The 13,062-nt window shown below is 38.8% G+C and overlaps 1 protein-coding gene across 2 annotated transcripts in view; it reads right to left on the bottom strand.

Moving 5' to 3' along the window:
• Megf10 (multiple EGF-like-domains 10) overlaps positions 1-13,062 on the bottom strand; it is a 119,516-nt gene that overhangs the window by 84,087 nt on the left and 22,367 nt on the right. For both annotated transcript variants that reach the window (XM_013512378.1, XM_013512379.1), the window contains one exon: positions 258-350. In XM_013512378.1, coding sequence (XP_013367832.1) covers positions 258-350 — 93 coding nt within the window. The remainder of the gene's footprint in view (positions 1-257; positions 351-13,062) is intronic.

Here is a 13,062-nt window from a genome sequence, read left to right as displayed (position 1 = left end):
CGTAGTCACAGGAGTGTGAGTAGCAAATGAATGAACTCTCCTTCCTTCTTGGTATTTCTCTTTATTCTCAATTAACGGCAGTTCTGTATGTAGTACATGTACAGGTTTAAAAGTAACAGCATGAAAGGGCTGCATGCGGAGTGCAGACCATGCCTTGCTTGGGATGAAGAGGCGCACTGTGGCCCGGGATAACGGGCAGACAAGGAGTCTATGCAGCAAAAACATGCGGAGACAGGCAGCAGCAGGTGGGCACTTACCACTGGAGCAGTTGGTCCCACCCCAGCCAGGCTCACACTGACAGGTGTTTGGAGCGATGCAGCGGCCATGGACACATTTATCAGCACAGTGAGCTGTCAGGGAGAAAATCAATCAAATAAAGAGAGTTGGCACGAGAAAAAAAAAGTCAACAACACAGCTGTTGCACATCCTAAGCTCAAGTATCACTTAAAAACAACATGCATGCTTGATAATTTTCTTCAATCCCCTTCTCAGCCCTCTTACAGTCCGTTGTATAACCAAACAATTCCCTCTCTTATTTTGTTATCGCCAAATAAATTCCTCCAGTTCTACTGTTTAATTCTGTGTCATGCTAAATTAGGGAGAAAAGTTTCAAGGAAAATTGCCTAACTTTTATTTTTAAAAACTTATCAGTGAGTACCAATATAACCTTTTGTTGTTGGAAAGGAGCCTATGCAAAGAAACAAACCACAAAGTGACACATCAGGACTCCAGAATGACAGAGTGGCCCAAGAGGAAAATCTCTTTATGTAGTATAGTCACCAGAAAAAGCAGTCACCTTTCTATGTGAACGCAATCTTCATAAGGACGACACAGAAGAATTGCATACCCTTTTCTTGTTGAAGGGAATATCTGAAAATTGTCATGCAGGTCTTTGGGAAATACTACGCCTCAGTCCTCTTTCATGAGTGACTCTCGGGAGCGAGCCAGCGCATGGAGGAAGGGGCGTCACCGTGAACACGAGTGCACAGACAGCCTAGGACTGGCTCCCAATGTGGAGTTCAGCTGGCTGACAAAAAAGGGCACCAAAAATACACGACGCTGAACAGTAGCATGACCTTCCACGTTAGTGCCTCTCGCACTGGTTACACACTCTTCAGAATACCTGGACACTTGAGCACTGTAACTGTAAGAGCAACCTGTGAGAGTTCAGATAGGGTTCAGACAATTAAACGTTTTATTTAAGGAGATGTAAGGTTCTGGTACTTTAGCCCTATTTTATAATTAATGTCTTATTACAAAAGCAAAACAGGTTTACTTCTCCACTGTATAAAATATCAATAAGTTAAATGAACCTTATCTTTAGTTCTACCAACTAGTAACATTCTGTGGATGTTGAACTTTTGAGGGTTTTTTCCTATATATTTTTCTTTTAAAAGTATTAACATAATTTTCAAATTGCTTTTTTTTTGGTCGTTTTTGTAACAGGGTCTCACTCTGCAGTGAAGACTGGCCTTGAATTCACTTTGTAGCCCAAGATGGCCTCATATTTAAAATGATTCTCCTGCCTCAGCCTCCCAAGTGCAGGGATTACAGGCGTATACCACCACACCCAGCTTCAGATTGCTTTTCTACTCCATATAATGGAAAAAAATATTTCCATGCCATTGAGTATTTTCTTAAAAATTTACCCATAATTGCATGTACGGTGTACACAGTGTACACACATAGTATATACCTATATCATCTATAACTATATCTACATCTATGTATGAAATGAAAATGATGTTCACTCCTAAGAGTCCAATCTTGGACATGAAGAGATACAAAGAAAAGGCATTTCAGATAACAAAAAGGAAATAAATGAAAATAAATTCTGTTTGGGTGTGAAGTTTGGAGTACAGAAAGGTACAAAGAGACCTTTAAAACCAAGTTAAAATGTTAGTGCCCTATTCTGAGAATTAGCAAGGAATCATCTAATGCAAAGAATAATGTGCTTCAAAAAACCATCAGGTTGAGGACCCCACAAAAGAACAAACTAACCATAAACTACAGGAAATACAGGCTTACTTGCTATCACCCAAGTCATTCTTTAGCACCCCAGTAATCTGGTGAAGGATACCAGCCCTGGAGAATTGGGAATTGTGGTCAGAATCACAAGAATTCTAAGGAAGAATATAGTAACCTGCATTCAGATAATTACACATTTGATTGTGATTAACGCAGAACCTGCTTATGCCACATGAGCACGTGGGCCCTCCATACGCTGACTCACACTGCAGAGTCCTTACGTGACACCTCAGGTTAAGTGTCTCCTTCCATCGCCGCTTGTGTGTCCGGATTCCTAGATGGCATCACCAGTAAGGTCATAGCTCTCTGTCATTTCTTTAAAATTTAGGTACGCACACATGTAAAGCCTGCAAACTACACACTCCAGTGTGCAAGGCCCAGTCCGGGGCTTACCAATGCAGGACTGGCCCCAGACAACGTATTACACTGTGTCACACAATTGTGTGCGCATGCGGGACTCTCCTCCCACAGTGATGGGCCCACTGTCAACCTGTCAGCAATGGAGGGCTGTCTGTTATGTACTAATGGCATCTAGGTTTGAAACACACTGTTAGTGATCACTTTAGCAATGTCTCCTCCTTTTAGACACTAGAGCTGTTTAAAATTCTGCTGCATATCTTTAGAAGCTTTAGGAATTAGACATTATTTATCTTGAATGTAAAACAAGACCTCTTTGATACTGTGTTTTTTTTGTTTTGTTTTGTTTTGTTTTTTGAGACAGGGTCTCACTGATGCGGTTCAGACTAGCCTTGAGCTCACTTTGGTTTTGTTTTTGTTTTTGTTTTTGTTTTTGTTGTTTTTTTTTGGTTTTTTTTGGTTTTTCTCCGGTACCGGTAACCGAACTCACGACCTTGCGCTTGCCACGTAGGCGCTTTTGCCGCTGAGCTAAATCCCCAGCCCCTTGAGCTCACTTTGTAGCCCAGGCTGGCTTCGAACTCACAACGATCCTCCTGCCTCAGCTTCCCAAGTACTAGGATTACCTGCGAGCCACACCACGCCCAGCAACATTGTACATTTAAACCAAAACAGAAATTGGAGGTGGTGGCTAGTGAAAGAGGCACCATTCATATCTTCAAATTCAAATTTTTGTGTTTATTTAATAATGACATTCTTGCCAATTAATTTTATTCTAAAGAAATATCATAAAGTTAATGTACTAAGGTAAATTTATATTAATAGATTTTCCCTGTATTTGTTTTTAAAACTTAGAAACCCATATAAGTCCATATGACAAAAAGTTAATTCTACTACTCGAGAATTTGAAGACCTCTGGGTTCCTGAGCAGTCGGACCTGGTGGAAGCCAGTGGGTTTGTATTTGTCTGGGAAGGTGCTGGCCGTGGAAGACGCAGAGCACTGGCTAGAGAAGCAGCCAGTTCTGTTCTCCCTTTCTTCTCTTGCCTTTCATTTTGTCTTTCTTTTCATTTTCTACTACTAATCTTCTCTTTTTCTGCCACAAACTACCTCTTTGATAAGCACAGTTACTAAAAAGATTTCAGATTAAAATTTGATTTTTGTTATAATCGTGTTACCTTTTAACCACAGATGACCTCACATGATTTCCACTATGCCCCCTGAATCAACCACAGAGAAAGGTAAGACTGAACAAATACCCACAGTATCTTTGCCCCACCACTGAGATAATGTTTATTGAAACAGGTAAATAAATGCGTAAGTTAAGCATGTGCTCCAGAGGGTTAGGAATCAGAACTGTGTATGCCTGGATCTCAATCCAGGGTTTTTTGCTGCTCTTATTTTGTTAATTCTGGAAAAGGATAATAATTTCTATGTGCAGAATTAAAGAAAACCTGCTTTAGAATGCTTTGAGATGGGTGAATAATCGTACAAATATTCTCACATTTGGTTGATGTCAACGCAACTTTACATTTGTATGAAAGGAATTTTGAGAAGTCCAATCAATTATAACGAACAATAAAGTCCTGTGATTGTAATTTTAAAATCTGAATTATATTTATAAAAACCTTGAGCTAATATTTGGCCAAAGTCTGAAACAAACGTAGATGGATCCTTAGCCGAAAACACATTTGCCTGAAAGGTAAATTAGGAACTGGAAGGAGGAATCTGCTTTCCTAATCATTTCTTTTTCCTTAAAGTTCAAGGCAATAGAATCGCCCCCAAGCATTGAACCCTAAAATTAAATGATGATGAAATAATGGGGACTATCACTGGGTTAGACTTATAAAGAACACAAAATTCTACCTCTGTGATATGACGTCTCACATGGCACTGAACTCTGTACTTCAAGCTCCATCTTGCTCCGTGCTCTTTTCCATCATCTCTGGATTCTGTGTCCGGCCACAGCCCCCACCCAGTAACTACATGATGGCCAGCAGCTAAGAAGCAACAGAGGGGATCAGAGGAAGCTACAGTTCCTCCGTGTTCCCTGAGGTCCCAACTCCACTGGCAGACACACTGACTGTCGCAAACACAAACGGGGTGTCTGACCCTGTCTGGAAAATCAGCTCCGCTAGATCCCCACCCAGCCTCACCGTTCCTCCTTCAGCTTTAGACGCCACCAGCTCGAGGTGCTGCGCCTCCACGACCAACAAACTCCAGGGGAAATCAAGGTGGGTTAGACACAGAACGCAGTCATGTACAAAATGCCAGATGAACTCAGAGAGAACACAAAGAACAGACCCCACCTTAGTAAGTGTGCAATAGCTGAGCTCTCAAAGGGTAAAAAGACCCCTGCTACATGTAGCTGTCCCATCCACAAAAACAGAAAATTGTTTTGCTCCTTACCCACAGCCTTTCTTCCTACATCTAAAAAGATAATTAAAACTAAGATCACCTTAGCAGAAATGGCCTATACAGTTTGTTTCCCCACCTTTCTTTAAGAAAACCATTAAATATTTTATTCTAAGTTTCCAGTGGCCATTTGTTAAGGCCACACAGAAGCTGAATCTTGACCCACACTCAGTACCTGCTGTAGACACATCAAGACATGGGGGCAGCCAACGCGTCTTCTCTCTTAAGATGGGGGAAGCAGGAAACACTGATGGGAAGAACAGGCCATGTCTTTGAAGTAAAAGCTGAGGACAGTCTGTCTGCCTGGCTGACAGGTGAGGACTGACACCATGACCCTGGAGTCTTCTCTAATTAGGCTCCTGTTTCAGTCTTAGTTCCTAAATCCATTTAAATCTCATTACCAATGACATGGGCCTCATTCCTTTCACTTGTAAATACTTGGCTTTAACACTGAGAGCCATTAACTACTGGATTGTTTTTTCTTCTGCCACATATATTTCCCTTTGGATTTACACTCAGGATGGAAAAAAAAGGTGAAATGAAGAATAGGCAGCCTAACTACTGCTTTGTAGCCAAATTATAATGTCTAAAGATCAATCCTACCCATGTCTTAAAGAATATAATATAATAAATTCATTTAAGTTAATTTGGAAAATGTCTCTAAGGTCAAAGCATCTCTTAAAAATAACTTCCCAGGGCTGGGGATATAGCTCAGTGGCACAAGCGCCAGCCTAGAAAGCGCAAGGTCTTGAGTTTGATTCCCAGTACCAAGAAAACAAACAAACAAAAATAACAAAAGTAACTGCCCAACACAAACCTCCAGCGAATCCATCTCCCTTCAGAAGTTTCTTTTATTCTGATGTTGTAAATAAAGAGCATACATCACAAATCTTGTTTCTCTCATTTGTTCTCTGTGTTGCTACATTGGAACATAAATGCTCAGAGAAGACCACACTCACAGGGGGCTTTCATGGTAGTAGTGGGAAAGGCAGTGGTGGGCTGGGCTGACATCTAAGGCAGTTGTACCACACCACCGGGTCCAGGAGCCAGAACATGCAGAAGAGGAAGAGGGGACAGCAAATAGAGTTGACTTTCCAGGTAAATGTTATTCTCCTCACACTGTGCTGAGGCCATTCACATGCAAAGCTCTTGCCCAATCGAATTGCTACCACAAGGTTCACTGCAGACATGAATCATTTGTTTTCATATTTTTAACTGTTACATTGTAACCTGTTTCTTGTATTTGTTTATAAAAGGGAAAAAGAATTCTCTTTTCCATCAGTTTAATGTTAACTGATACACCAGGCACATTGCTGGACCCTACTGCGATGATCACCAAACCCCGTATGCAGAGTCCCGTTATGCAGGACTAATAACAGATATGAGCGAAATTCTGAAAGAACATATTGATGACTCTACTTTTATGAAATCCCCAGAGAGGCTATATAGATACAACTCTATATAGATACAAAGTACATCATTTGGTTTTCTAAGGCTAGGGAAGTATAAAGAGATGGTATTTTTTTTAATAATGAAAATGTTTAAAAATTGACCATGTGACGGTTGTACAACTCTGTAAATACACCAAATCATTGCATGGTGTAATTTAAACTGTTGAACTGTATGGTATGTGAATTATGTCTCAAAAATCATCATAACTCTAGGAGTTGAGGGAAGGGAGTTCCAACTGGAGTGGGAGCAAGAGGATCTCAGGGAAGAGAGCCTAGGAAGTGCTTTTTAGGACAAAGTTTCAGAGAAGAGTGGCCTGCAGCCGGTGCCTCACACTCCGTAGTCCTTGTACCGCACCCCCAAAATTGCATTACTAATTGCTGGAGTCAGGACCTCTTACCCCCTGCCCCAGCAGTCCACATGCATGATGTACATGGATAAATGATCAATCATAGAGAAACCAAGAGAGTATTAGGTGCCTAGGAGTTTGCATGTAGTAAACATAATGGGAGAAATCCATGTCTGTTATGATTTGTGTCTAGATGTCCCCCCAAAGCCTATGTGGGTCACAGGGCTTTTTCAGAGGTGGCTGAATCTAGAGTGTGTGTGGCTGGGATCAAGGGCTTTGATGACTGTATCAGTCCACTGACTGGTTTGGCATCATTCTGGCTAGGATTAAGGCTGTGAGTACTACACCCGCCCTGGGACAGGCAGCCTGCATACAGTGTAAGGGACAGAGTCTTGCCTTCCTCCCTTGTTGCTTTTGCTACCTCGTGGGCGCCTGTTATGGCTGATACATTGCGTCAACTAAGGGAGGCAGCAGGGAGCTAGGGTGCTTACTTTGTATGCATTCTGAGCTTGTGGAAGAGGAGTGCTTATGTGAGTGCTACAAGCCCCCTGGGTGAAGGTAGCCTGCTTACAATGTAAGGGAAAGAAAGAGGCTGCTTGCCTCCGTTCCTCCCTTTTGCTCTTGCTGCTTTTGCTATCTTCTGTCGCCTTGAACTGTAGCCCTCTGCCATGTGCCACTTTGCCTTGGAGCTAGCCAAGCATGGACTGAAACCTCCATAGACTGTGAGCTAAATAAACCTTTCCTTAATTTTGGGCGTTGGGCATTTTGTCTCAGCAACGAGAGAAAAGTAACTAAGACAGCGCCCTTGTAGGCTACCTTGTGACGCCCCCCTGCCATGTGCCACCCTGCCTTGGAGCAGTCAACTATAGACTGAAACCTCTACAAACTGAGAGTTAAAAAAAACTTTCCTCCTTTAATTTTGGGTGTCAGGTATTTGTCTCAACAATGAGAAAAATAACTAAGACAATATCTAATATTCTCTTCCCTTTTTTCCTGATGAGGCTTTCTTACTTCATTTTTTATTAGTACAAGTTTGCAGTACATAATGATTACATTCCTTGTGTGGAGTTGGTACAAGTATATAACACATCTTAATTCTTTTTTTCATCCCCTTTCTTTCCCTCCTGCCCTCTGTCTCCATTTCTTGATCCCTTTACCATTTGAGAAAGGTCTATAGGTCTATGTTCTATTATCTATCTTTCATTTTGCTCTTTATTTATAATTTGCATTTCTTCAAAAAGAACCATATGACATTTAAGCTTTGTGTGTCTAATTAATTTCACTTAATATTATGGTCTCAAGGCACATCCATTTTCCTACAAATGACTCAAGTTTATTTTTTTTATGGTAGTAATCTGTAGTTTATAGAACCCCATTTTCTTTAACCATTCATTTGTTGATGGGCATATGGGCTGCTCCCAAGATTTTATGAATTATGCGCTATAAACACGGGATAAAGACAAGTACAAAGATCTATTAGGAACAGTGCCTTTGGAAGACAGTGTTAATAATGTTTGACAACTTCAACAATCTAGACAAACTGGAGAAACTGTGAAAATTTACCCTAGTAGAAATAAATAATATAAATGGACTTATACATTTAAAAACAATTAAATTGTAGTGAAAAACATTCTATTAAAGAAGATCACAGTTCCAGAAGACTTCAATAAGAAATTTTATCAACATCAAAAAAGAAATAATAGTAATTCCATGAAAAGTTTTCTGAAAAATTGAAGGAGGGTATACTAACTTATTATGAAACCAAAATTACTTCAATACTACAATCAGACCAACATATTGACAATAAAAGAAAACCACAGACTAGTATCTTTCATTAATATAGAGCTAAAGACCAAACAAAATTTTAATGAATTAATTCCAACAATATATAAAAGGGACTAAATTTAATGACCTCATGGGATTTATTACTAGGATACAGGGTTAGAATAAAATTTAAAAATCAGCCAAGGGGCTGGGGATTTAGCTCAGCGGCAAAAGCGCCTGCCTGGCAAGCGGAAGGTCGTGAGTTCAGTTCCCGGTACCGGAGAAAAACCAAAAAAAAAAAAAAAAAATCCGCCAATGTGTTTCACCGTTTTAACAAAAAACAAATCCAAATATATAATTTCCTCAAAAATTCCTCAGAAAGAATTAACATGTGTTATGCACATGTATAAATTCTTCACAATTAATGTAATCATGTACTGCAAACTTCCACTAATAAATATTTTCAAAATTAATTTTAGAAAAGCATGTAATAAAATCCAGTATGCATTTCTGATAGTTCTCTGCAAACTATAAATGGAAAGGAGTTTCCTCCACCTAGCAAAGAACAAATATGAAAAATCTACTACTAACATTACACTTGATGATAAAAAATGAATGTTTTCCCCTCAGAATTGGAAAAAGATGTCTGTTTTTACATTTTCTATTCAGCATTATACTGCAAGTTGTAGTGAGTACAATAAGGTAAGAAAAAGAAATCACAGTTTTCCACATTGGAAAGGAAGAAGTAAAGTGGCCTTAACTTATAGACTATGGAAACACATGTAATTATTTAGAAAATCTGATGGAATCTACCAAAAAGCACTACTAAAACTAACTAATGAGAGTTCAACAAGATGGCAGATAAAAATGATATAAAAAGCTCAATTATACTTAAATTTTAAAAAGCATTTCCAATAACATCAAAAATGTGAAATATTTAGGGATAAATATAACCACACAAGTGAAAGACCTGGGCACTAAAAACTAGCAACACTTCTGAGAAGAATTAAAGAAAAACTGAATAGAACCATCAACCAACTTGAACTATTTGATATTTATAAAACACATCATGTAATCACAGAATAATATACATACTACCTTAAAGTAAGGCAGACCACTTATTTGTCAGATGACTCAAAATTGTTATCTAATTTCCTCCAGATAGAGCTATGGATTTCACGCAATACCAATCAAAACCCCAGAAGCTTTTTTAAAGAATCTGACAGACTGATTTAAAATTCACATGTGAATGCAAAGTACCCAGAATAGTTAAAACAACTTTACAAAAGAAAAACAGACTTGGAGGACCAATGGTACATGATTTTAAGATTTATTCTAAAGCTACAGTAATCAAGACAATATGACACTGATATAACACAGACAAATAGATCAATGAAAGAACAATGAATGCAAAAACAAATACATGCAACATAGACAACTGCCTTTTGACAAAAGGTCAAAAGCAACTCCTGAAAGTCTAATCAACAATGCTGTGAAAAATGGATATCCATAGGCAAATAAATTCAAACATACACTCTCACAACTTGTACAAAATTAACTCAAAATGAATTATAGATCTAAATTTTAAAAATGTGAAACTTTAAAATCTCTATAAAAAAAGTAGTGGAAAACCTTTGGGACCTCAAGTTGGGTAAAGACTTCCTATATTTGGCACTAAAAATACAATCTGCAAGAGAACAAGTTAATACATTTTTCCATAAAAATTAGAAACTTCTACTCTTCAAAAACACCAATAAGGGAATGAAATGATAAATCACATACTAGAAAAGATGGTTTCAAGAACTTTATCTGATAAACAACTTGTATCCAGAATATACAAAGACTATCCAAGAAACAGTGAACAAAAAGCACTATAATGAAAATAAATACATAAATGGGCACAGGATTTTAACACTTCACCAAATAAGATATATTAAGGGCAAATAAACTCATGAGAAGATGCTCAACATCATTAGTCACTACAACAAATTAAAATTAAAATCACAGTAAGGAGGGCCAGGGATATAGCTCAGTGGCACCAGAGCCCGCCTGGCAAGCACGAGGTCCTGAGTTCAATTCCCTGTACCAAAAGAAATAAACAAAAATCACAGTAAGGTATTACATCTACTTAATTGACTGTAAAAGACTGACAATAGCAAGTGTTGGCAAAGATTTAGAGAAACTAAAACTCTCATACATTGCCAATGTGAATGTAAAATGAGGAACCTCTTTGGAAAAGCTTGGCAGTTCTTAAAATGCTGACAGACATCTGGGTTGCATACAGTTTTCAGTTATCATAAATACAGGAACTCTGAACATCTGTGTCCAAATGCCAAGTGGTTTAGCCATTCCACTCCAGGCAGTACCCACAAGAAATAAGAGCCGCGTCCTTATGTAACTTACACATAATTGTTCAGGGCAGCACTTTTATAATTATCAAAAACTGAAAGCAATCTATCTATATATACTATATATATACGATATATATATATATATATATAATAGAATATTATTCAAAGATAAAAAGGAAGGTACTAATGATGCACACAGGACAATGTGGCTGAATCTCAAAAAGACCATGTTGATATAAAAGAAAGTACACTGTATGATTCCATGTGCATAAAACTCTAGAAAATACACATTAATCCTAAAGGGAAGAAATCAGATCAGTGGTTGTCTGAGGACAAAGGGAAGGGGAGAAGCGAAAAGAAGGAATAACAGAGAGACTGTGGAGAAATGCTGGTATGTGACGAGTAAGTTCACTGCAGAGCATGAGGTAAGGAATTCTGATCGTGTACATCTCTCAATTCTTAGCAATATGTACAGCTTATATTATATCAATTTTATCTCAATAAAGCTGTTTTAAGAAAAAATAACTATAATATAAGGAGAACTTCCAGAGAGGAGCAAAGAGTTCTCTATATATACAAAATAAGGACTTAGAAAAAATAAATTGAGCTAACATTAAAATACTGTACAACTCTGCAATTTCAGTGAGAGTCTGCAGCCATGAGTGAGTGAATTCTCCAAATGTCTGAGAAGGCACTGGCTTAGGTCCTTTCAAAAAATACATTTTGGGAAATGGTAGTATTAAAAAGATGACAACCTGATGTTCTACAAAGCTTTTCCTCTACAAACTGAATGACTTGTACTGGAAAAAAATGCAGTTTGTGTTGAATAGGCTATTATAACGGATCCCACACAAGGGATTGAAATACCATCTCTGGAGCACATAATCCTATTCATTTATTTGAAAATGGAAAGATTTTTAGTTTAATTCTACACTTACATAGGCATTTCTATTTTGGCCACAACTCTCACATTGAGTCTCTTGAGGCTGAATAAGATTTAAATAACATTAAGTAACATGACCCTAATGAACCACAGTTTCAGAACAGTGACAAACACTAGAATAAACCCTGGTCTAAGTGGAAATTCCTAACAACTCAGCCTACAACAGGTCTGATAGCAAAACTGCAAACTGATTCACTTTAAGCAGGATGTGAAAATTCTCCACAAGCCGTTTAGAGACGAGTCCAGGAGGAAGGTTCTTTCATCTGGGACGGATTATTCCCTCCTGGTCCTGTCATGTGTGAGTCTACAGAGAAAGCATGATGATTCTACAGGAAGGACCATGCCAGGCTCTTCTGTTTTTAGAATGGCATGTCTCTTGGTCTGACCACTCTCGGCGGAGCTGTAGGATTCTTTCAAAACCGTTCTTTCCCACAAGCATGTTTTCCACCACATGGCATTTCCCCTAGCCCACCCTGTTTCTCTGCAGATGCTCGTTTCCAGACACTTTGCTTCTGATTATCCAATCTATCAGAGTCACATGTCACCAATGAAGCCCAGACCTGGGGAAAGCTGAGAGGGCGGGGAGGTCATCTTTGAGGTTACCACTTTTCCCACTCAGTGTCCTTGCCTTCCTCTCTCCTTAGTGGGGGCCCCTGGACACATCCTTTTGGATTCAGGTGCCCTTATGCTCTTTGCATAACCCTTTCATGTCTCCACCAGCTTGAGAATAATTGAAGTCTTCATGCCTATGGGCCAACGACTGAGAACAACGGCAAAGATTATTTCCCTTGTCTGGAATCTGTATTTCACTTTAGAAGCGTTAAGGGCTTCAAAAGGGAAAGGGAAAGCAGGATGTAGACCTTTGCTACTAAAGTGTCCCACCAAAAACAAAGTAAAAACTCAAATGCTTGCAAGGGCCAGATAAATGGACGATTTAGACAAGTACTGCATATCAGGTAAGACGTAGAAGATCCAGACAGCATTTGCTCACGAAAGCTGCAGCTGCCCTCAGTCTCCTGTCCATTGTCACATGGTAATGTCAAGCCCATGTTTCCAAGACCTAAATATAAGATTTAAAACTCTGAAACTGCTAGAAGAACACACAAGGGAAATACTTCAAGATACAGGCAAAGGCAACAACTTTCCGAATAGGATTCCACTAGCTCAAGAACTAATAGAAAGAACAGACCAAGGGAATTACTTCAAACTAAAATGCATCTACACAGCAAAAGAAACAGCAGAGGGAAGAGACAGTCTATAGAATGGGAGAAAATCTTTGCCAGCTGCTCTTCTAACAGAGGATTAGTATCCAGAATATATGAAGAACTCAAAAACATCAACTGCAAAAGGACAAATAATACAACCCAGTAAATGGGCAAATGAATTAAACAGATACTTCTCAAAGGAAGAA

Source organism: Chinchilla lanigera, unplaced genomic scaffold (assembly GCF_000276665.1).
Source record: "Chinchilla lanigera isolate Chin_1 unplaced genomic scaffold, ChiLan1.0 scaffold00014, whole genome shotgun sequence".
Lineage (NCBI taxonomy): Eukaryota > Metazoa > Chordata > Mammalia > Rodentia > Chinchillidae > Chinchilla > Chinchilla lanigera.
The sequence above is the reverse complement of the archived record's forward strand: the minus strand, read 5'-3'. Positions and strand labels throughout refer to the sequence as shown.